Genomic DNA, 26,341 nt, shown 5'->3' on the forward strand with positions numbered 1-26,341 from the left:
CTTTACTAGTATCAAGAATCAGTTCTTCTGATTTAATGCAGGTTTTTTTTCCAGGTGGATATAAGATGCTGTCAGTCTGTGAAAACACATTATTTTCAAAATATGGTATTTAGTAGAAACATAATGCCAAAGACAAATAGCACCACCTAACATTTGATAGTACTGTTTAAAGCTGGAAAAGCCAGAAAAATCACTCAAAAAATATAGGAGCAATCCTCTATCGCCAAGATAAAACCTAGGCAATCTATACATGAGCTTTTCCTTCTGCAGGCTGTGTTACTGCAAAGAGACACAAAACCATTCCATTTAACACTCACAGCAAAAAACCTCACACAGAAAATAAAGTATAAACACATTATTTACACAACTTATTGTGTAGGCTAATGTTGAGATACTGAATAAAATATTGCAATATGCAATTCCTTTTGGAATCTCACTCCTCTGAGAGATCTTGAGTCACAAAAGGCTGTATTCTCTAACTTTGGTGTTTTACACAGATGTGGACACTGGAGCACTTCTGTTATCCAAACAGTTCCCCCCAAAATTTAAACACAGTGAAGCACAATCAAGCCTTATCAGATAGATTATTAAGTAGGACTTGCTAGAGTACTTGAACTGCTAACCAAAACAACATATGCAGCACATAGGGGACTTAAAAAGTCTTCCTGTTCTGCAGGGTGAGTTTCACTGAATAACAAATGATTCTGGGGAGGGAGGGAAACAACAACAACAAAACAGGAAATATTTGTTCCTTTCCTGCCTGACATATGAAATGCAAGGTATCGAAGACAGCAAACTGCAGAAGTACCACTTCAGAGTTCTTTGGATTTGATGAACATTCCCTGAAGTTAAGGTCAACAACATATTTAGAATCTTAGATATCACCATGGCATCCCTAAATCAGCACTTATTTTTTAGGCCACTTTCTCTGAAATGGCACCAGAAAAAAATGATCTCTCAGTGACTGTGCTTGTGCACCAAAGTCCTTAATTTTGCAGACAAATCAGCAATTTTTTTTCATCCCAGTGATTCAAAGTTAATTTGAAAATGATACTATGATCTTCTGGTTTATCTGCTTTACAAGTAGAAACAATATTCTATGCTTGGAATTCAAAATAACAAGGAGAACACAGTAAGTAAATGCAAGAGAGAAGCTGGTTAGCAAAAAGGACATGGTGGGAAGAAAAGGCATCCTGCTTTAGATGGCTGGTCACCTTCCTGCCCTTGGCTACTAAAGTGCCACCACACTTTAATCTTCTAAAATTATAATTTAGATGATAGAGTACAAGGCTTTGTGGTTTTGTGGGTTTTTTTTGCCCTTCAAAGAAAATAGCACAAAAGGGTCTCCACAGAAAGACTGTGGGGCAGATTCTTAGGTAGTAGAAAATATCATAGCAAAAATCAACAGACATGACTGTTTCAAACAGCTGATGAGCCTACTCTTCTCTTTTATGTGTGGGTCTTGAATGAAGTCAGATAAGAATCAAAAGAAGTCCAAACACTGAATATCCAGGCCCCAGACATCAAGGATAAAAATCTGCCTCTGCTACAGGTTTTAGCAAACATGCTACTGGGTTTAATGAAGCTCAGCTATTTTTACTTTTTTAATTGTTAGATCATGGATACTTCAAAAGCTTAGAATTTTTCTGTAATTTAGAAATTTTCAGTGTCTTAGTGAAGTACTGGGCAATATTTTCCTTTCTCAAATTTAAGATCTACATGAAGACCTACAAAAGAAACAATAAATTAATCAAGCTCTTGATTTAACATTTCCCTGGGGGTTTCTTCCATAACATGCAATCTTTTCTCATTTAATTAGCATTATTCACAGGGCAAAACCAGGAAATCACCATTCAGAATGTTATCTATAGCTCATAATTCACACCAGAGGTCAACAAGTCTCAATTGCTACCTACAGATATTTAATTTAATTATAGAAAGAACATGCATTTTCTCCCTAACACACAACCTAATAAATGGTCCTTCTACAATCTCTATACTTCTATAGTTTCTTAAAAATGTATTCTAATATAACTGTAGATGAATTAGATGACAAAATCAAATGTCAATTGCTACTGTGCAGGGCAACAAATAAATACATATAAAAGACACATGGAAAATTAAATTCCAAGTGGTCTAAATCAAAACGCTAAAGATATATGAAAACAAAACAAATAATAAAGGTTCTTAAGATAATAGAATTTGGCTTTCTATTTCATTCATCTGTCTCATTCTAGTATCATCACTGTAGTCAGTGAATTTCCAAAAGCTAGGTGATTCAGTTTTACCCACTCCACCATATGAAAATAAAACTAATTTTGATGGAAAATCTAGGAGAAGGTCAATATTGATCTTGAAAATAGTGTTCCGTAGCAATACCCATATTTTCTATTGTCAAGTAAAGTTTTTGTAATGAAAACTAATTACCTATTCTCAGTATGAGACATGGATGGAGTTGGCGGGGGAATCATACTTGGGTTGCAGCACTCCTCACCATCTCAGCCAAAATTCATGCAGCCAAGGCTGTTGGCTACCTATAAAACAGTGATATCATCATTTCCAGTTGTCTCTTTTCTAGAGCTATGGAAACAAAATCATACTATCAACCAATGCAGCTCTTTGCAAAGCTATATTTCCATGAGCAAAGCAAATCAATGAAATTGCAAAACTGCGACTAGAATATTTTACAGGTTTTGAATCTGTAAAACAAGAACTATGAAAAAGAAGGCATTTGGATCATTCTTGGACAGGAATATTTGAGTATTCCTGCACTTCTGACACATAATGATCCAACACAACTTCAGTTCTTTCCCAGCAGGTAAAAAAAAAAATCATGTGTACGTTTATAAATATGCAGATTCATAAAACATTAAATCTATATGAAAAAGCATAATATGTCTTGATTTCTGTTGCTTTACATTAAAACAGCATTATTCAGAGCACTTGATACCAATGAAATCTGCCTGTTTATCACATATAATAATTAATTATATAAACTGCAGTGCTACAGGTTTTTTTTAGTTTGTAGGTCGCTATACATAATTACTATATCTTACATGCCATATGAAGCAATAAAACATTATTCTCTTTTAAACACTGTAGAAAGCTCCAGCACAGCCTGGTTAAATAATATACTGAGCAGATTTTAGGTAGTTTGGAAATGTGAGAAAAATTTCCTTTTACAAACAGTACTTGGCACTTACAAAATGCTTTGCATATTCACAATACTCCTCAAAAAAACATTTAAGTATTGTGCATATTATACAAGTATGGTCACTGAAATTGACACCTCTCTCTAAGAAAGATTTAAAAATGAGTGTTCTCCAAAATAAGAATCAGAATACTTTCAGTGGTTTTGTTTCAGGCCTAACCAGAAACCATGGCTGCCTTGATTATTCATAAGTTAAGGGGTACATGAATGAATTTTATTCTTCTATCAATACATGACAGAAAATATTCCATGTGAGTGTAATATTAATAACACAAGCATAAAAATAAATTTGGGTATATAAGTAAGCAAATACTGCATGCATAGCTACCTAACATTTTTGGAGTCTTCAGAAATGAAGTATCAGGCTTTTGTAAGGTTCAGGCCCAGGCCCAGGGTGTACTTAATAAGGGGACAATCAAGGGAGAACTGGTAAGTTTAGCAGAACCTGTTCAATGGCCTCTAAATTAAGCCACAACAGAGAGGATAAAGCATAAAGGAAGAGCCTTGATTTCATTAATCACTTTTCCTTCTCTATTATTACCCATTTTTTTTTCTATTTTTCAGAGCTAGCCTTGTTTTCCTTTTATTCATAAATCTTTATTGTCTTCAGATGCAAGGATCTTTACTTAGCTCTACCCATCAGTGGGTGAATTCCTGCCTATTATGAGAAAGGATGTAAAAAGCCATAGTTAACCCATTTAAAAGTTACATCTTTTCAGAATTCCACATCATCCCAATGGCTGCAGGCAGGTGGATCTGGAGATACAGGGTAGAGTCCTGTTTGAGAAATCTCTACAGATCAGTAAGACAAAAGAGAATTACAGGTCTCTTTCCCATCAAGTTCTCTTTCTAGACATGTCCTATTTGTGTTCTGTGTGACTCTCTCCCTGCAAGAAACTGGAGAGATAAATAACCCACAATTTCTATGTTGTCACTTAAAATTAAATTCTTAACATCATGTAAAAAATTATTAGTACAATTTTTTAAAACCCTGTCTCCTCATAGTGGACACTTTAGACACATCACCTGTCCACTCAGCTCTAGCAGAACAATTTAATCCTGCAGACTTCCAGACTAGTTCATCAATTTCTTGATACCACAGCACCCTTAGGGACCATACAGCTGTCACTTAAAAGTGTTTCCCAAAGTTTGTCTGTAAATATTACCTACTCCTGAGACACAGAAGTGCCCTTGGTGTTCAGGTTCAAACCCTCTGGAAATCAACGCTTGGTGGAGCGATACACAAGTGTCCCAGAAGAACTGAGTATGTGGTGTGAGGTTGTATAAAAACACCAGAGGTCCAGAGAGAAGAGCCCACACAGTCCCTCTGCTCCTTCAAGCTGCCAGAGACTCAAATGTCTTCAGGGCCTTCCTCCACTACATATATTCAGATAAATTTATCATACAAAGTTCCACTGAAAGTACAGAGATCTTAGAGTATATATTAGGAAAAAAAAAGACTGCTGGAACAAAGAATTCCCTTGTGATCAACCATTGACCCTTGAGCCTCCAAAAAATGTTGAATGGCAGTGGGACTCATTTGACTCCCATGCACACTTGACTGATTTGCTGATGAAATTCAACAATTACTCCATGATATACACACTGTCTTGCAAACAGTGTATTTCTGTATTACAAATCACTAAATATAATTATTCTAGTGGATGGGCCTGAAGAATTGATCCTGATCATCATCCTTTATGGAAGTCAATATTTAATACATAGATTGATGTATCACATCTGAGTGGTGACCTGTACCTACTCATCTTGTTCCAAACAGAAAGGAGTCTGTAACTTTGTAACATCCCTGCAACTCGAAAATTCTTGTTTAAACAATCATTTAAAAACTATTTGGGGAGCAGGAAAGGCTAAAATGCTGGAGTTGTGGCCACTTTATATCATGGTTTTGCCCGAATCAGAACTGAACTTCTGTCGTAAGGGTTAAGTGCAGTCTGTTTATCTCATTCAAACAACATCTAGTCTGCAGTCACCATTCCTTGGGAAATTAGGGATTCCCTCACATCTGCAACAAATCATGTGGAGCAATACAGCTCATCCTTAAAGTCCATTTGATAGTGATTGTAACAGATGACTTCAGATTAGGATGGAGTTCTTACCTCAATCACTTGATTATACACAGAATTTCAAATGCTGTAGAAACCAGGCTGCATTTAAAAAGTGCTGGGTGTGAGCACAACTCACCTGGAGAGCAGGGCCATTACTGTTCATGTTTCACCACAGGCAGACCACATTCATCCAGAGAATACAATTATCAAGCAGGGAAACATACAATAGACCACAAGAAGTTTTCTATTAGAGCTGTCCAGGAACAGATGGTTCCAGCATCTGCTATTGTGTCTCCTTATCCTGTATTATTTATTTATTTTAAAAAAATATGGTTTGGCTCTAAGTTCAGTCAAAGTTCATCTGGCATCCACATCAGTTTACATCTTTATCCAAAGATAAAGGTGTAAAGGATCTTTCTTTGTTAATTCATCTTGCAGTCAAATGAAAGAAATGATTCACACATTGCCACCTGCATGTGAGCCTGCCACCTACTTAGATTTATTTCTCACCAAAATTAATGGATTCTTCATCTCCAGGTTTAGAAGAACACACAGGGTCCAACATGTCTTTGAAGACCACATTTCTGGTAATATAGTACCAGTCTGCAGAACCAGGGAGACCCAAAACCTGACAGTTTGACAGTGCAGATAAAGTAGCTTTATGACCATGTCCTAGCCAAACTGGTGTCGACATTCCATTTTAATTACAGGGAGGCTGAGCACTGCTTTTTAGTTTGAGGTTCACTATTGTAAATAATCTAAGATCCACATGCTTGAAATTTGCTCTGCATCACGGGAGTGTGAGGGAAGGCACGCAGGCCAAGCTCAGTCACTTCATTGACAGGTTCCCAAAAAACAGCCTCTGCAAGAACTGGTTGTTTACAAAATCACCTGTTTCTTCCAACTTTTTCTTTGCATGACTGGGACTCAGACACTAGCTTCAGTCCCCTCCAGACTGATCTCATTTGGTCAGGATTCAGCTAACACACTGCTTCCAATGCCCCTTGAGGGAAGCAAGACAGAAAAAGTTATGAAGGGTAAAATTTGCAATTGCAGGTCAGTGCAGGCTAAACAAACACTTCAAAAGGAGACCACTGTGTTTACATTACACTGGCACAGAGAAAACAGCCTAGAAGCACACATGAGGTTGCAGAAGCATGTGTGATGCCAGAAATGTGAGGCTTTCTGCACCATCCTGAAATCATTTAACACAAGCCAAAATGACTGAATTTGAGCTGTTAGCAGGTCTGAGGATGATTGTTGGGTACACTGGCACTTTCCTCCATATGCCAGGGTAGCTCTGAGAACGATATGTTGAGTTTATATATTTGAGATGAACTCACTACTTTCTGAGCAATAAATTATGCTACTGAATTAGATAGAACTTTCTGAAAGCTGCATTACACACATGAATTAGACACATGGTGTTGTAGGAAAATACACAACCATGGTTGCTGACTCCATTGTTATTTTCCACCTATGGGGAAAGTTTTTTTGCTGTTTGAAAAGTAGCATCAAGTAGCACAGTTCATGCAGCATAAATGCTCTATGTTCAGCAATGCTACACATGGCTCCTTAGCAAATCTTACATGAAAGCTACTGTGAAGAACTTCCTGAAGGTTCCATATCAAATATGAATTGACTGATTCATGTAACAGAGTGAAATGCACTGCACCAGCACAGAGAAAATCTGTGGAATCCTCTCTGACATCCCAGTCATTAAGCAGCCCAGAGCAGAGCTCCATGGCTGCTTACTGTTGATACTGCCAGGCTGTAATCTCCACCCCCACACTTAACAGGTAGCAAATACTGGACTCAAATATTTAGGCCCACTGCTTAGTTCTGACATGCACAATTTCACTTATTCAGAAAGCTCTTTATTCCTTGGACAACTACAACAAACATTTCAGGATTTTCTTGATGGCAGCTTGCAGAAATTCCTCCTATGGTAAGTTAAGAATACTTCAAACACTAGAGCAAGAGGCATCATACATATGGCTGGTACCCCACAGTAGGCAGTGGGGTTACTCCTGTCCCTGGTTAGGAAAGAAAGATTTCCCCACAGTATCTTCTTTTGTCTCTTTGTAACACTCATAAACAGGGATGAGCTTTTGAGGTGAATTACAGCAGGCAGAGAAAGGACATAGACCATAGGCAAGAGGGCCTCTTGAATCCTCCTTCCCTCACAGAAGGTTTTGCTTTCTCTGCCTTCTAGCTATCCCAGACTATGTTACAAAATGAAACACATGTAACTGAAGGTTTGTGTCAGCAGCTGACGTGATGTGTTAAAATAATCCCTGGTTCTTATTCCCTGATGGGGCAATCAAGTGGAGTTAATGTCAGTCCAATATTGCTTTTGTACCCAGATGGGACTCAGGTTTTTTTGAAGTCATGTTTAGAGAGTAGATGCATTAGTTTATAGTCCCAAATGGTCCAGGTGGCTTTAGCTGGTTTAGAGGATTTCTAAGAGCCATGGGGAGCTCTGTGGTAATGGCATACCCTAAAAACCTGTCTGTGACTGCCTAGGTACCTATTTTCCCATAAAAAATACCCTAACAAGCCCCGTTCATTCAAGTTACACCAACTTTCACACCTCGTATTTGTGGTATGCAAAGACAAGCAACATGTTATTCTCAAATCCATGAAATGGTGTGGACTATATTATATGGTGGATAGAACCAACAAGAAGTGTTCTGACCAAACTGAAAATTTCTGTTACATCACAAAGAGAAATATAAGCAAAAACATAATGGTTTTATAAACTTCTGACTAACCACAAGATGCTTTCATGAAACCAGTTTCCTTATTCATTACCAGGGGAGCAGATCCTTTATACTTTCCTTCCTAAGTGAAAGATTTAAAAATTGTAAATTACAGGGTCTTTTTCAGAATTGAATTTGGAAATGGAACTCTAATTTTGAGCATCTATAGTGGAGAATCCATGATTGTTTCTTACTGATCCATGACAGAGTGACCACAACAAGAACAAAGAATCATAGAATCACAGAATGTCTCAAGTTGGAAGGGACCCATAATGATCATGGAGTGCAACTTTCTGCTCCTTAGACAACTACCTAAAACTAAGAAATAAAAGTAGAAGCACTGGCTTCACAGCACATCCCAGGGTCTAGGGAGAGTGCTTGAAATAACAAGTATTAATGTTACAATGGACTCAGTGAAAATGATGAGATGAGGTATTCCACCCTTGTTTCATCTGACAAGGAAGTGGTTCTGCAAGAAAAGAAAAGCCTTTACCTCTAAACAAAACAAATGGCAAGAGAAAAGTGTGTTTTGGCAGTTCCCCTCAAATGCCAGCTAAGACACAAGCAGAGCCACTCTCCAGGAGCTGACATCCCCCTGCTTCACCTTAGCGAAGTGTTCTCAATACAGGGGGGTGACCTTCCTGTCATGTCTTGGCTTCATGAAGGAAGATTTCAGAAGGTCTCTCCCCACACTTGCTGATGGGTGATGAGGCCAATGTGGGACAGGCAGTGGGGTTGCAAAAGGCACAGCAGAAAGTGTCCTCTGAAGGGACAGCCAAGGCTGTGCTATCTTTTCTCCTCCAGACTGATTCTCTGTGTGTTCCCAAAGGAGGCAGCAGCGTTAGGGATGGTGTCTCCATGTCTCCTGACTGGAGGCCAGAGTGGGCCACTGATGGCAGTCAGTATGGCCAAAGCTGAGGGATGGTTCAGGGAGTTCTTGTATCTCCTCTCTGGGGCTCCTCTGTTGTGGCAGCTGGTGGGAAGTTCACCACAGAGCACAATCTTAGGGAGGAGGTGATCCTGGAGATGTGTCCTGCTCAGCACAGCTGTGTCCTCAGTATCATGGCCTCAGTACTGGTGACTCCTGCCTGTTCAAGGGCAAGGACATTGGTCACACAGTCAGTCCTGTGGATGTTTAGGATTGCACAGAAGCAGCACTGATGGAAGCATTGGAGGAGTGGCAGGTGGTGGCAGTGGATGAGCCATGATTCAGACCCATATAAAAGAGTAGACAGAACAATGGCTCTGTGGACAGCAATCTTTGTACTTTTCTTCAGGTGTTTATTGCTCCAGACTCTTTTATGAAGTCTTCTGGTTGCCTTTGCTTATCTGTTGTCTATCTTTCTGATCTTGGCGTCTGAGGAAATAATGTCTGACCCTTCAGTTGCCACCTGTCTGGCAGGGGAGACCCAGGGGAGGCACAGGCCACTGCCAGCAGAGCTCACAACCTCACAAGGGCACACAAGCTCCTCCCCCACGACAAGGGGGTGCTGTGGAGGGGACTTTCCTGTACTAGTATCTCAAATAGCATCATTTCTCAGATGCAGACCAAGGTGAGGGTTGGTTTGTCTCCGAGCCTGCTCCAAGACTGCAAGAATTCTCCATGTGGCATGCCAGGTATTTGCCACCAGTATGGAAGGATGGAGTTTAGCCCTGATGTCACTGTTGAGAAGACACAAACTGCATGGGCCTAGGTGTAAAAGTGAGGTGACTGCATGTGAAGTTCTTCTGGGAATCACAAGAATATTTAAGGGTGCCATCAGACAACATCTGCTGGGAGTTTAGGAATATTTCAATGCTATTACCTGCTTCCATGAACCCTGATGCCATTAGATCACCGTGCTCAGCTTCTGCTCCTATTTGCAAAATTATACTAAAAATATATTCCCAAAACTGATATTAGTGCTACACATATCTACATGTTTCCTTTTCTGTTCAAGCTACTGAGTAATTCACTAACTTTCTACGGCAGGTTTTGTGGTGCAGTTAAATTCCCTTGCAAAATGTATATATGACTGTCTGAGAACAGACATAAAATAATCTGAGAAATAAGATGTTGCCACAATCAGCTCTTTGAAGGGCATTCTGACACATTTAATTCACACAATACAGGTACTATGACATACCATGATGTAGATAATAAGATAATGAAGGCAATGGCCTAAATAAGCACAGTCTACTTCTAGACAAAACTACAAGAAAATCCGACTACCTGCAAACACTGTAGCAGCAATACTTTCCTTTTTTTGAAACTTTGTCACCATTTCACACATAATTGCATTGTAACCCAAAGATTCTCATCTACACCTCACATACTCCGAACAAGTTACAGAACTTATTCAGCCCACTTACGGCATTACCATGCTTAATAATTTCTAGTAAGGAGCTTTACATGACAGAATCCAAGTTGCCTTATAAAAATTATGTGTTTATCAACTATAGTTTCTATGTATATGTCTTCATAAATATTCTTTTATCTCTGTTTATCAGATGCTGGAAGTCAGATGAATTTGACACATGAATAAGCATTATCCAATACTGACCTTACCTTTGCATTATTAAAAAGCTTTATAAATAAAATACTGTATCAAACAGCTTAAAAAATATTAAATAATATTTTGTTAAAGAAGCCATCACATACTTTTCAAAGTATGTGGAAAGAAGTGTGGAAAGAAAGTGTGAAAAGGAACATAGGATTAAATCAGGTCTCCTTGAACAAAACCCCAAGGATCAGTAATTTCTATTCAGAGGTTTTAAAGAACATTCAGCCCTCTCCAAATCTTGTTTATACGTTTTTCTATCTATCACTACAGAGCTTGAAGTTCTGAGTACTTTATATTTTACAAGCTCAACAGTACATTGCCCAGAATTTCAGGGAAATGTCTCCACCATAGATCTGTGTAAAATTTCTATGTAGAAATTGACCTTCACAAACTGTCAACTCTTCTTCAGTTCACCAACTTCATCTAAATCCCATTTCAGGAAACCATTCTCTATTTAACTAATACACCTAAAATTCACCTCCTCTGAGAAATGGAACAGGCATACATAGAAATAGGTATTTGTGCAGGCAGCAGTTAAAGGAAGAAGAAAGGTTATTTACTAATAGATGTATTACTCTGATCATACAGATTTACATTCCTCACTTTCCTCCTCATTGGGACAAGAACTGAGAGGACTGGGCTACAACTGCTCAACAGAAACTTTCACTGAACATTTGTTTTTTCAAGAGGGTTATCTGCCCCACAGCCACTTTTTTTCCCCACCAAGTTCCAGTTTCCCACTCCAGTACAGGAGATGCAGAGAAGAAGCATTCAATCTGCTTGAAAAGTACAAGCACCTGCCTGCACAGGGAAAGAGACACACAGTCTGGCCTTTTGCCACTGCAATTCTGCAGGAATTCCATAAGGAGTAAGCTTGGGAATAAAGATTACTTTATTCTGCTACCATTATGCCTTTTTATACCAGAATAACTTTTATTTCAGGCTAATCTATGCAATAATACTAAAAGCTGAGTAGCTGTTGTACTGTAACTTCCATTGCTACAGCTCTGCCAGCCATGGTATGACTGGCACTGCTTAGGGAACAAGCCCATGTATTGCAAAGCAGTGTTTTTTTCTAAATACATGTATTGCAAAGCAGTATTTTTTTCTAAATCTATAAAGCAACGATTCTGTGTCACCAGTGCTGTTGATACCCTTAGGGTATATCCTTACTTCACTCACCAGCATGAGTGCTGGGCCCTGTGCTGTACCTGAGGCCTCTTCCATTCATGCTGATGCAGCTCACGCCTTGGTTAGGGACATTTTCAGCCACATGAGGGTCAGTAGTAAGACAAGTGGAGGTCATGAGTTTAGGAACCACTACCCGTCAAGAAATGCAATTAAAGGGAGAGGAAACAGTCTTATATAGTCAGTGGTTTATCTGATATACTACTTGTCCATGCCAAATTCCCATTAAGTTCACTGTGGACTCTTTAAGGATGAGTTCAAATGTAAATCTGAAGAGAGTAATTGTCTTTGGTTAAAAATAAACATGATGAGAACAGTAAGAAGCTCTAGTTGCTTTAGAAACAAAGCTATTGAGTATCAGGAACTCTATGCAATACTTCTTTCTCTCTCCTAAGGGGGGGGGGGGGGATGTCTTTGGGTGCAAGCCATTTTTTTCCTCTGTTTCAGGGGTGAGCAAAGTCCCTGGCAAACAGACCTGGGGGCACTGTTTATCCAGCTGCCCTTTACTCCCAAACCAGTGGCTGTAGCTGCAGCGGTGCTACCTCTGCCTCTGGTGACTTCCACTCCTGCCTCTCCTCCAAGGGAAGAAGCTCACACCTACAGCTGTGCTCCAGCTTCCTTTTTCCACCAGCGAGGCTCTGGATCACCTCCTCCCTGGGGACCTCAGCTTCCACCCTGGGCTGCAGTTCTCTGAGCTCACATCTTTCTCATTTTCAAACTCACCTCGCCCTTGCTCACGCTGGGCTGTCCTTTCTCTTTCTGCCTGGCTCCCAGTCTCCCAGGAGCTTTCTAGCCAACAGCTGCCAGACCCTCGGTTCACCTCACACATACAGGTCTCCCGTTTCCAGCACACACTCCCTCTGCACCCTGCTCCCTCCTGCCCTCACCAAACTCCAACGCTCCAAGCGCGGACTCTTCGCACCCTGAACTCAGTGTGCATGGCGGGAGGGAAGGTGCGAGTGCACCTGAGGCAAGCGCCATGCCCGACCTCACGCACCGGGCTCTGCCGGCGCCTCCCACCCCTCTGGAACCTTCCCTGGCTCTGGGGGATGCGTGCAGAGGGCAACAGGCGGGCGCGGCCAGGCAGAGCCCGGCAGAACCCTGTAGAGCCCGGTAGAACCAGGCAGAACCCGGTAGAGCCCGGCAGCCCTTGGGCTAGCCCGGCCCAACTGAGTCTGAGCCTGGCCGAGGGTACCTCAGCCCTCAGGGGAGCGGGACCCACCTAAGGCGCTCGCCTTCCGCCGGGCATGGACGCTGCTCCACCGGTTCCCGCCGAGACTGGGCCGGCCGGGAGAAGAGGGCAGGCGCCCGCCCTCTGTGCCGGGTACCCCCCCAGCTCCCGTTTCCCCGGGGTAGAAGGGAAGGAGATGGGGGGTAGGGAGGGGGACTGGGGTAAGGCCGATGCGCGGCGGGGCGCGGCGACCCCCGTGTGCCGCCTCAGGGAGACCGCGACCTCCCGCCCCGCGCCCCTGCGCGGTCACCGGGGGAGGTGGCTGAGGGAGGGGGGGGGGGGGGGGGGGGGCAGACAAGCGGAGTGGGCGCGAGTCCGCGGGGCGCGCGCGCCGCTTCCCTCCGGGCCCCCGCGGGCGGGTGCGCGCGGCCGGTGCCGGCGGGTGACGTGCAGGGCGCGCGGTGGCAGCACCTCCCCGCGCGCGGCTTAAAAAGAAGAAGAAAAGAGGGAGCGAAACATGAGAGCCCCGGAGAGAGAGAGACGCAGCCGCCGGCAGCAGCGGAGGGGGCATCGCCCGGCACGGCCGCCGCCGCCGTCGTCCCACCTCGGGGACACCCTTCCTATGGGACGACAAGTGAAGGGCTGCCGCCGCCCGCTGCCCGGCCCGCCCCGAGCCTCGGCGCCTCGGCGCGGCAGCGGCAGCTGCTGAAACCTGTGCGTGCCACTTGCACAACTTCGCCGGCTCCTCCGAGCATCCATCCTCCCCGCCCGGGGCTCCGGGGGCTCGTTCCTCCGTTTTCTGCCTTTTCGTCTCCGCCTTTTTGGAAGCGGGGGTGACCGAAGTGCTTTGCTTTTTTTTTTTTTTTTTTTTTTTTTTTCCTCCTTTAATTGCTACCGTTATTATTCTCCTACAAGACTTTGCCCTTCTGCGGGAGGGAGGTGGTTTCCTGATCTGAAGTGTAAAGAAAAGTCAGTGGGATTCCCCTCCTTCTCCCCCCCCACCCCCCTCCCAAGCCCCCCCTTTTTTGGGTGCATTCACACGCTCCCTCAGGCATGATGCTCAAGATGCTGCCGTTTAAGCTGCTGCTGGTGGCCGTGGTTCTGTGCTTCTTCGAGGGGGATGCCAAGTTTGGGGAGAGCGGCGCCCGGAGGAGAAGGTGCCTTAACGGGACCCCGCCGAGGCGGCTGAAGAAGCGCGACCGGCGGGTGCTGTCCCCGGAGGCCCCGGCCGGCGGGGAGGCGATGTGCCGCGGCCTCTACCCCCGCCTGTCCTGCTGCTCCCGCACGGAGGCAGCGGGGCTGCTGCACGCCGAGACGAAGGTAGGCACTACCTAGGGCTGCTTTTGGGTGTGTGTGTGTGGGGGGGAGGATTTGGGCTTCTCGCCGTTTTGCGTGGAGCCCGCGCACCAGCCGCTAACCTGCTGCCTGCCCAGGGAGATGGATGCAGCGGCGGGGGGCGAGCGTTTCTGCCTGGGAGGTGAGGGCGAAGCAGAAACATGACACTGGTGCTGATTTATTTCCCCGGGAGTGGCGGGGAGCCCGGGTGCAGCTCCGCTGCCCTGGAGGGGCCGGGCGCTCCGCGGGGAGAGGGCTTTGAGAGCCGACGGGTGCGCTGGGAAGTTACTTTTTTGTCCGCAGAGCCGGTTTCTGGCGGTGGCGCCGGTCCCGGTCCCGGTCTCGGTCTCGGTCTCGGCCCCGTCCCGAGGGCGCCGCGACAGGCCGGTGCAGCGAGGCCGGGCCACCCGCAGGTACTGCTGCTCGGGAGCCGCTCCGGGGCAAGGTGGAGGGAGCTGGACGGGCTCTGGCTGCAGCCCGGGCACCGGCAACAGCGGGGCTGTGCGATCACTTGGCGGTGGTTTATGTTTTATTCTTCTGAGGTGAAAAATCTTCTCCACATGTTTACCTGGGAAAGGTTTTGGATAGTAGCCTCTGTACCAGAACTTTGTGATCTCCGGCGGCCCATGTACCGCTCACGATTACATGTAGCAGTGGCAAAAGACCCTCGAAGTTCCCGCTTCAGGACCCAGCTCCAACAGCTCGGGCTCAGGACCGGTTCCTCACGCCCTCCCTCCTTACCTCCCTCCCTCACACAAGGTGCCGTGGAACAGCCCTTCCCCTGCACATTTACCTGGCAGCCTCTCTGCCCAATTTCAAGCTGCGGTCATGTGAAGGGAAGCACCTCCTCTGCTCACCCATTTCTTAAAATTGTCACTTGTCTGCATCCTTTAGCAGATTAAATGTTGTTTATCAGTCTGTTGCTTAGATTCTCCAACGCGTGGGTTGGTACCTAGCCCTGCAGAACCGTGTTTGATAAGCTCTGCTGGGATGACCCAAGGGTTGCACCCAAGGGTGCACACGGGGGGGGAAGCTGCTGAATAATGTCATTAAGAATCACTGCACGTGAAATAAACAGTCAGGTGTCTTTTTAGTTTTTCTTTTCTTTTTGCCTTTCTTTCCTTTTACTTCTTTTTCTTTCTCCTTTTTTTTTTTTTTTTTTTTTTTTCATCCTGGTTTAGGTTTAATTAAGAATTCTTCAGTTACAACTCTGTAGTTGTCAAGGTCTGAGAGACTCTTGGAAAACTTGTGTTTCAGTTTTGCTGGCCCAAGCATAATAAAAAAAAAAATACCCAGCCTGAATCGAATTTTTATGCTCAGTTCACGGTAGATTTCACTCCATTCTCATGTAAACAGCTTCTACGAATCAACATATGTGTCTGGGTGGTATCTCTCACTTTGTTTTGTAACAAAAAGCCATATTGCATCATTTAATTTGCTCAAGTCATGCAAATAGGAAAAAATCAATAGGACAAAAAGGGGTCGACTTATCCTCCTCCCCACTAAACTGCTGCCCACACACAGAGTCCTGTTGCTTATGGCAAAAGAATAACAACAACACCATTGTGTTTGTTAGTTGGTTCACTAATGGGTGAAACTGGAGAACATCATTCTCCTTCAGTCCCCAGCTCTGTCCAAATGTTCATGCCTTTTGAGGGAGCATTTGTCCTACCCCCTCTATTCCCAGATGAGTGAGAACTGTCTTGCTGCAGGTTTTCAGCTGCAGATCTCTCTTTATTCATACCATATGCAGCCGCAGTTTGAGATTCAAGGCAGATATATTTCTTCATGTTGTCTAGAGACAGTGTCATTAAGCTCCTGTGTGATAATTGAATTAAACTATAAACTAACCACACACAGATAACCTGAAAGATCTAGCTGGGAAAAAGAAAAAGGAATAAGGACTGGAAAATATGTCCTTAATTCACCCTGTTTTCAATGTCTCAGTGGTGTATATGCTGCTGAGGTTATTCAGTGCTTGGAGACCCTTCTATTAATTGGCTGAATGCAGTAAATTCTAAGTTGAATCTTGGTTAGTTTTCAGTCTCCAGGCAGCTGAAGGGTTTATTCTCTTCTTGCTGTTCTTTGAAAATACGTTTTAATTTTTTTTAAAGTTGTTTGGTGTTTTTTTGGTTATTTGGTTGTTTTTTATTTTTTAATAGTGGTACTAAAATCCTGATATAAATGTGAGGAATTGACCATATATGCCACAGCAGCTATTCCTGTGCTATTGCACCTTTTAAAGTAATATAAATTACATTTCTAAAGGAATATTATTTTACACAAGCTTAAAATCAGACGTTTCACCAAAAACTAAAGAAACTTACAAATCTGCTTCAGTACATCAATATATGCATAGAAAAAAAAAGGCAAAAAATGTCATTTCTACTTGACAGAAGGAGGTGGTCATTCCATTAAAGACCTGGCAAACTATTATGGGATACATTTGAATGGGTGTCATGGTTTTTTAAAAGCACATTTTTAAGCTGTGTTCTACTACAGTTCCAAACCCAGATTTTTAAACTCCATCATACATCTACATGATGGAGTGGCAATGACATTAACAGAAATATAAATATATTGGAAATAAATAAATAAACAAATAAAGAGCATGCTCAGTAGACATTTTCATAAAAGCTTCTTGGTTAAGATGAGCTTCTTGGTTAAGATGCTGGGCCTGTGAGAATTTTTGACCAAATTATTGATCTGTGTTTCTAATGAAAACACTATGATTGCCTGCAGTTTTGGGAACAAAAATGGAGCTACCATAATGAGCAGATAAAACACTGCACTGGCTCAACTAAGACTTTTGCATCCTCTTGTTGACATTTAAGTGTCTTCTAGTTTTCTGCAATATCCCTTTGTTTATGAAGGCCTCCTACATCCCAGTCAAGCACTGTAATATCAGTTTTCCTAAAAGTTTGCTTACAGTCCAACAGGCAAAGAAGTCCTCTCTACCTTGGATGGTTTCAGAGCCAAGGCTGTCAAGGAATGGGTGAAAAGTAATTGTTTTCAAGTGTGCCCTTTTACAATCATTTGTTTGCTCTGGCTCTTTCACGAACAAAGGCTATTGTTGAACACATCCAACTAAACAAATAACTCATCTTGGGGTCCCTTTAACAGCTGCCTTAGTACAATGATCTATTTACATATTACCCTAAAATTGAAACCGAACTCTTTAATGACATAATCCAGCACTATAATACAGAAGAAGCATATGTTCAACCCAACAGCTGAACAATCTCCTAAGCATATGATTTTTAGACATAAATGCTTGTATATCAAATAAGGCTTAATGCAATGACTTATCTCACTGTGGGGGTTTTTCTGTTATGACCAAAATTCTACTGCCTTTCTCCAAGTACATATGATGGAGTACACAAAATAGATAACAATATTCACCATAAAGATTCTCTGTCTATTGTGTCATCTTCTGTTTCTTCTTCTCTGTGCTATTCTTTTTGTTGATAAACCAATTTAGTATGCTGTGCTTTCCTGTGCATTCCAGGATTTCTCTTACCTTTGGTTTAATCGTTTTACTTCACGTGGTTAGAGATTCAATGATGATCTTACAGATGCTGTAAATTAGGCAGCAGCAGGCATACTTGTTATTAGGCATGTTGCAATAAATGTTTGAAAGTTCTGCATATTTTCCAGAGCACAGTTGGCTTAAACCACTGCAGTTTGATGGTTTCATATAGGACTTTAAAAATTGAGGCAGGAAATTAGTTTACATTTCTTCAAAAGACCAAAGCCACCGTCAACTTTAAGGTCATTTTCAAAGCAGAGATCCAAGAGAAAAAAAAAAGAACTTCATTCAAATAAGTATTTTAGCTTTCACTTAAAACTCTTTCAATATACTCCAGGATAAATACATTATCAATTTACTGAACCTCAGAACAGAACAGTTGTCCTATCTCAGAACCAGGACAGAGTTTAATATCAGACCTCACACAGAGCAAATGTTACCACCCTATTTTTTCTCGAGCGTTCATAAAGTTAAATAACATTTTACTTGATTTTCAGATAATTGATTGACTCTCATTCCTTAATCTTCTGATTAGCTATTATATGACCAAGATTCATTCCAGAAATTACAAGAGGGGGTGAATTCCTGTGGTTAATTCCTGGATAGCAGCTGCTCAGGGGGATTAGGATCCTTTTGTCTTAACTTTGAGGACTGAAATGTTGCCAAGCATTACTTCTCCTGCATCACCAGGCAACGTCAATTACGTTTTCCACAAGAAACAGTAAATTAGCTTTGCTATGCTGTAATTTTTAATTTTTTCCCCTCTTTACAATGAGTTCTGGAGACTTCCAGCAGAAGCACTGTTTTCTATCTGCATCACTGCACAGTTAATATACATGCTGAATATTTACCTAGTAATACCTCATGTTTGCTTATACTTGTAAACACACCATCACACAGCCACCACAAGAAAGCTTACTGCCTGAGATCAACTCCCTGATGAAAACATCTGAGACTTCCACAAAGCAGGTGATCCTACTGGATGTAGGCAGGTATTTTGAAGAGTCTGTAGCCATGGTGCACTTCCTTTCATTGGAAACACCAAAATAGTGATTTCTTCCTTACTTTAGGAGAAGCTCCCAGCTTCTTGGTGGCATAACGTTCTTTAAAAATGGCATTTATGGACAGTGCTTTCAATCACCTCCTATTGGCTTCTGATTTTGGTCTATTTGGGAGACAATTACTTGGCTGAACCATACAGGCCACTTCCCATCAGACCCAGAGCAGCTCAAGGTACCAAGGTCAGGATGCCTTCATCCCTTAGGTCCAGCTAATGCAGAAGATTCCCCCAGCAGTGTGGATTATGGCAAGGATGTAAAGTCTGCTCTCTATCTGTATCATGATCCTAGCCAGTATCAAGTCAAGTTCATATTTTTAGTTACCATATTTTTTGTTACAGGTTTTTGTAGTTATCAATATATCTTTAGTTCTTGTCTTCAAGGCATTTTCCCCCAGATCTATCATACCTGGAACAGCATCTGAAACTCAAGAAAGAAGAATAAGGTTAACAGTCTTGCTGCTATGTCCAAAATGAGCAAGCTAGCAAAAACAATCTAGACATTTTCAGAAGAAAAGGGGAGTGGGCTATGGAAAGAATTTTCCAAAGAATTCAGGACCAATGCAAACCTTTTGCCATGCATGCAACATGCAGTTAATTTATTACCATATTCAAGATTTAAAACCCCGTAAAACAAAACAAAACAAAAACTCCACGAACCCCCTGCCTCCCCCAAAAAATCCCAACTGAAACCCCAAACTCTTTCCAATACAAGATGTAAGACAATTATATTTCCAAGAAGGGTCTGAAGAGAGATGATAAACCATACGTAGCAGATGTTAATCCCATGATTTAATTGCAGGTGCTATGAAGCTGAGGGTAGTCTGAGAACAGATACTCTTAAGAAGAGAACATTGAATGCCTTTTGATGGTCTTTAATTCTTTATGAAGCCAGTGAGAGCTCTTCCAGAATAAGGGTAGATGCCAAAGTATGTTCTTCCAATCAGTGATCCAGCTCCTGCCACTAGACCTAAGTACACATTTCAGATGGTCTTTTGACAATAAATGTATGGTAATTCTGTGTTTCTGGGAAGAATCTGTCTTCTAAATTAAGGTTCCTTTAAATAGGATTTTGTGTAACTGAACAGACCATATATTATGTAAAATTTTTAACATTTTTAACACATAAGCTTAAAACAATGGAGGCTGCATTTCTCTGAAGTGTTTGGGGTTTTTTCAACTATGACCTGTAAGTAAAATGCTGAGTTTCTAACAGTGTTATAGAAGCACTGCATTCTAGAAGAGAACTGACCTATGAGACCACATACTTAAACGTACCAAGAGTCTTTACACACTGAATAGCTTATTTTATCAAAAGTAATTTAGATAATACCCATTAATATTATGTTGCAAGGTATTGGACAGTCCTACAAATCAATGCAGAGAGGTAAACTATAGCAAAACTGTGTCAGTATTGTCAAATATACTATTTACAAATAGTTACAAATTTTACAGAATGCAAGTAGCTGCTGGCTTGATATGTCTTAATATAAATGTGTTACAGTGTTTGTTTATAACTGCATTAAATGAATAGCAGGAAGAACCTGAGCTTTGCTTTTGTGTTGGATCAGATTCAGTCCCTCTCAGCTGAGAACACATTTCCCACTGCCCACCATTGAGATGGATGATCAAAAAACAATCCATGTGGTTAACAACAGATTAGCAAAGTGCACTGCATTCAACAACTCATAAAGATGGCTATGCTATTTTCTATTATTTTCATAATTTGATGACATTCTGCTCCTTAGGCTCCTGTGTTTACTTAAACACATCATCAGTCTTGGTTTCCTGCTTCTTCAAGTACTATATATTATGTATGGTTGGGGTTTTTTTTCAGGACAAAGTTACAGTTTCAATATTGAGACAAACAAGATGCTATGAACAAATTCTACTTTTTCACTTATAGAAAGAAGTACCTGAAAGGATTCAGCTTGTCCCACCTCCAAGCAGTTTACACTGGAGACAGCAAAAAGAGCAGCATTTAAAGTATAAAAAAGTCCAGGGCACCTGCTGAACTCCACAGCAGACATTTCAGTAGCCAGACTGCAGTATCATTCAAGACACACCTATTTAACAAACACCTAGGTGTGAGTTTCCTCATGTGTTTCGATGGTAGAGTTTTAATTTTTAGTATCTAAACACTTGAAATGACCACCTTACAAGTTGGGTTGTTAAGTATTTCTTGTAAGAGAAGTACATAGAAGGCCTGCTGCTATTCCTCCTCATTATACCAATGATCCCTCCAGATTGCCCATGTGATTAAGAGGTTGTGGGCTAAGTATGTAAAATAACTTGAGAACTATTACTCTTAGCTGAGAAAGAGAAGCAAGTGTTTAAAATCTCACCTCTGATGACATGTTGCACGTTTCATCCTAATCATTTTTGCATTTCCGAAGTGGCGACACAAACCACGATGCATTTATATTAATTGTATTGGTTCCATTCACATTATTTATTCCATTAGATCTTTGTGTAAGATGGGGAAGCAGGTCATGTGTTTATTTGTCTCTGGTTTGTGGCTTGCAGATACTTTCTGTTACCAACAACACAGAATGTGCGAAGCTACTGGAGGAAATCAAATGTGCACACTGCTCACCTCATGCTCAGCATCTATTCCACTCAACTGAGAAAGGGGAAACACCTGAAAGAGAACTAACTCTTCCCTACCTGTGCAAAGACTATTGTAAAGAATTCTATTATACTTGCAGAAGTCACATACCAGGTAAAACATATAACAAAACATGGGCTTAAAGGATGTCTGTTTTGAAATGTTGATATTGCCTGAGTGGTCAGAGACCCAGCTCTTTGCTAGGTGAAATTCCCATCAATATCCAGGGGATTTTGCCAAAGCAAAGACAGAATACCTCAGAGTCTTCACAGCAGATCTTACGTAGTGAAGTAAATATTTTGAGTCCTTCTTGCCAGGTTCCTATGAAACTCTCTGTGAAACAAGGGATTCTTTGTTGTGAAACTACTACCTTTGCTGAAACATTAGTGTGTTCATTCAAATCAAGTAAACAAGAGGTTTGCTATCCAAAAGGCATAAAGATAGTGTTAAAATGCAAGTATTAAAGGATGTTGGCTGTTTGCTGTAGACTCTAAAAGGTGATGAGTAAAGTGTGTTTTCTTGTGCTGATACCCTTGAAACTGAATTTTTTTCCACAGTATCTAAAGCCCACTGAAGTCAAAGGGAGCTTTCGACAGATTTCTGTGAACTTTAAATCCCTTCTGACCATATTCTTAACAATCTTACACTTTCTTAGGACAGTCATTAGAGCTAGCTGGGCATAGCCAAAATCAGAATTTGACCTGTGTTGTCTAGGCAGCCACCAAATGTGTGCCATTACTTGTAACTATATCAAGAAAATAACTACAGAAGATTGTTACTCTAGAAATACTGTCTTAATACACTATTATATTAAATAACTTCTTTGCTATTCTCAATAGTACATTATTTATATGTTTAAGACTATTATTTTTAAACTATGCTTTTTTCCTTGTCCAAACACTACTTACAAATAATGCCACACAGGAGGAAATAATTAAATTGGTTACAATTTTTTTTTTTTTTTACTAGAAACACAGGCTGGAAAAAAGAGTTGATAATGATATGAAAAATTAGTTTGTGTATAGTCATTTTTGACATATGAACACAGCTTTGTAATATAATATATACAGATTTGAGTAGAGGGTATAGTTTAAGTGGGTGATATTTGGGGGAGGGTTTTTAAATCTCATGTGTTTTCTCTGAAATCCCAAGAGTGTGGGGTTTTTTTGCAGTGTTCACTTATTGACTTGAGAAAACAGTTTGAATTTACTTACTTTGTCCCTTTGCTGTGGTTTAACATGTAGCTCAACCCATTCAAATATGAAAATATTATTACTGTCTTTATAAACTAAGAGATGTTTCTAGGACTTTGTTAAACCAGCTGTTTCTTGCTCTTTATCACATTCCCCAAAGCAAAGCAGAATGGATCACAGTTGCCAAGACTGCCTGCTGAACAGTGATAACAGATTAGATACTCTAAATGTCTGACCCATATAAGAAGTCAGCACAATGTCTTTTTTTTTTTTTTTTTTTTTTAACATGAGTTTGTAGCTGGTGCAAATAATTAGCACATTCTACAAAGCAAGTCCCTCACAGTTGTTCTGTGAATTCTATGTTTCTGAGGAAACAGTTTATTTAATTGAAAAAAGTGAAAGAGAAAAAAGAGGGGAAAGAAAGAGAAGGTAGAGGGAGGGAAGGAAAGAGAAAGAGCTGAGCAGCACAGGAGCAATAGTCACAGGAGCCTCACTCCTCAGATCAACATATGTGGTGACGAATGACAAATTTATTTTTCTACAAAGTTTGTGTATATGTAAAACTGCTGAAGTGCATCAAGATGTCAAGTGCTTTTTGTGGCCACCCAGGTTGCCTTGAAAGATAACCAGATGAAAGCATAACTTTAGCATTGGACAGAGCACTGTGCTTTGCAGGAACAGAGACTTTAGCATCAGTTAAAATAAGATTTTTCCTGCATCAATCATATGCTAATAATTATTCAAAATACTTGTTCTGGAAGTGAGCTGTACTTACGAAGAAGTTGTTGCATACTTCTATCCACCAACAGGGTTAATTTGGTGATTTTACTGTACATACAGTTGTTGAAAAGTATACTCAGGTCCCTCTTTTGAGAAGATGACCTATAGCATTTTAATATAATTTAATAGTCTATACATTCTAAAATATAACTAATTAAAATAAGAACTTATTTGAGGTTTCTATTTTACTTGTGAAACTTGTATATCCATAATCATAATTCTTGCAACAGAAGGGAAAAAAATAGAAAACATGTAAGATACGTTTTCAGTTTAGCCTGGAGAATTAAACAAAGAGTTGGAAATTACAGGCCCCCAAACCCAAGGTCTCTGGCAGTGATTCACTGCACATTTGTTAAAAAGTCAAATAATTACTCGTCCTCCATTAGAGAGTGCTAATTGTTTCTGAACACCAATACAAAGGAGTTTAAGGATATTGCTAACTACAAAAATAATTTATCCCTTAAGCCCTTCATGAATAAAAATTATTATTAGCTATTTAAGGTAGCAATCATCTATTCTGGAATTGAAATTTTAGTGGCACATATTAACCAAGAAGTCACAGAAATTATACATCTATTTTTGTTTTTCTGTCTCTCTGTGCAAAGATTCTAGCAAACATTCTAGCAGATTGTTTGTTAACTCTTTTGAAGACACCAGTTTGCCCACCAGTTATGGCTGTGTCAGAACTTCCATTGACTTCCTTTATGTGTATCCACAGAAAGAGTGGAACTGGTTCTTTATTCAAGCAGTTTAATAACAGTATGCAACAATAAAGTGTTGGCTTTGTATGGATATGTCACCACAGGATGCTGTAATGTTTCACAGAGTATATGAGCTACTTCATCCCAGGTGATTGTTCTCATTATCTGATCTTTACTATGAGCCTCAGTTGAAGTAATTAGTAATGGCAACATTCAAGTTAAGGGACTTGAAGTGTCCCTTATAATATGAATTTTAAGTTTTACAAGGTCATTTCTATGATAGTTTAGACTGGAAAAGAACAAACTTCTTTTTTTTACTTGGGCAAAAAAAAATAACCAACCCAAATTAAAAATTCATCTATCAAAACAGGAGAAAGACAAAACACAACCAGATCTTAAATACTTTACCCCCACCCCTCCCTTCTTCTCGGGCACAGATTATTTCACTCCTACCACCCTCTCAGCAGCACAGGGGGCTGAGGAATGGGGGTTTAGGATCAGTGCACCCCACACTGATTTTGCCTCTCCTTCCTCCTCACATTCTTTCCCTGCTCTCCATCCCCTGCTTCCATAGGGACAGCAGACTGAAGGATCTCACTAGCATACCATCCCTCAGACATTGGCATGCCACCCTCAGGCTTAACTCTAGCAAGTTTGATTTTATCCCTTTCCCCCTTCAAATAGAGTTTAAAGTTGTTTGAGTGAGCCCTGCTAACTTCTGTGCCAAGACCCTTTTCCTCTTTTTGAGTCAGATGTACCCTGTCTGTCACCAGGAGGCCTGATGTGTGAACTAACCATCAAAAAATCTCAAAATCCTACCAGTGACACTAAGGTTAGAGCCAGGTATTGAGCTGCTGTCTGTTCCCATTCCCTCATCATCCCTTCAACTGGAAGGATAGAGAAGAACACCAGTTGTGCTTCTGATCCCTTAACCAGTTGTCCTACAGCCCTGAAATCTCTCATTTGCCCTTGGACTTGTAAAAACTTCATTGCTGCCTGCCTGAAAAATCAACAAGGGATAATAACCAGAGGGCTGTACCAGGGTAGGAAGCTTTCTCTTCACATCTTTAACCCAGGCCCCAGGGAGACAGCAATCTTCCTACCCTAAGGGGGTCCAGCCTGCATATTGTGCCTTCTGTTCCCTTCATTCAGAAGGCAGTCACCTGTGACAATGGCACAGCTTTTTGTCTTTATGGAAGCGATTTTGATGCAGGGCATAGGGCAATCTAACCTCAGCAACACCTCCAAGCTGATGAACCCTCATCCTCCTTATTTTTCAGTGCCACCTGTAGAGCTTGATACCCGTTATAGCAGGGCACCTGGGAAGCTGGGGGAGTCACAGAGGAGAGATGCCTGCTGTGACAGGCAGGAACTTGTCACCATTCCCCTATCCCTCAAATCAGTGAGTTCAGCCAGGTGGAGAGAGGGTAGGGAATCCTCTGTATCATGTGTCCTGTCTGCCTGTTAGGCCTGTCCCAGGGGTGGTAGAGAAGACTGTCTAATATTAATTGTTAATACAGCTAGTAAAGAAAAGCTGAGGCTCCCTTTAGGCATAAGCAGAAACTTGATCCATGCCAGTCAAAGTGACACACCTAAAGAACACACCTGTGCCACAGCCATGGTACATTCTTCCAGCCAAGGACATCAGATGGATTTTGAACTACACGCTCTCCATTCTTTTCATTTGAAGAAATAGTTTCCAGATGACTGTAGGTGAATTCAGATCCAGGCCCAAATCGCAATGCAGGCATTACCAAAAGGGATCCTTTAAATCAATTTTTTAACTCCAAAAAAGGCACCCCAGCTCAAAATGCTGGAAATCTAAGAAATCATTCAATCAATTCCAGATTAAAGTCAGCTAATCACATTCAACACTGTCAATCTACAGAAAAACAGTAGTGGCTCATACTGTTGCTACTGCTATCAAGAGCATCCAAGGCAGTGACCATGGCACTGCTGGTGTGCAGGTGTATGCAGTGTGTGAGTATGAGAAGGGGTCACTGGTCACTTGAAGTGATGTGAGCTACCACTTATTACAGTTGGAAAGAATCAATGTGGAACCCTCTCTTTGATTTAGTTTTTACTGAAAGTTGAGAAGAGAGAGGGAAATGTGGTTTTTATGACAAATTCACATCTAGCTGTCAAAGGTACAAACCAGAAAGAAAAAAACACAGGAAAATGCTTCTTGTATGCAATA

At 41.3% G+C, this 26,341-nt stretch overlaps 1 protein-coding gene across 1 annotated transcript in view; it reads left to right on the forward strand.

The window, feature by feature from the left end:
- Positions 1 to 13,469: 13,469 nt before the first annotated feature.
- HHIP (hedgehog interacting protein) overlaps positions 13,470 to 26,341 on the forward strand; it is a 72,716-nt gene continuing 59,844 nt past the window's right edge. The window contains exons 1-2 of the mRNA XM_030450781.1: positions 13,470 to 14,261; positions 21,389 to 21,584. Of these exons, the coding sequence (XP_030306641.1) occupies positions 13,995 to 14,261; positions 21,389 to 21,584 (463 nt within the window). The 5' untranslated portion in view covers positions 13,470 to 13,994. The remainder of the gene's footprint in view (positions 14,262 to 21,388; positions 21,585 to 26,341) is intronic.

Source organism: Calypte anna, chromosome 4B, assembly GCF_003957555.1.
Source record: "Calypte anna isolate BGI_N300 chromosome 4B, bCalAnn1_v1.p, whole genome shotgun sequence".
NCBI lineage: Eukaryota > Metazoa > Chordata > Aves > Apodiformes > Trochilidae > Calypte > Calypte anna.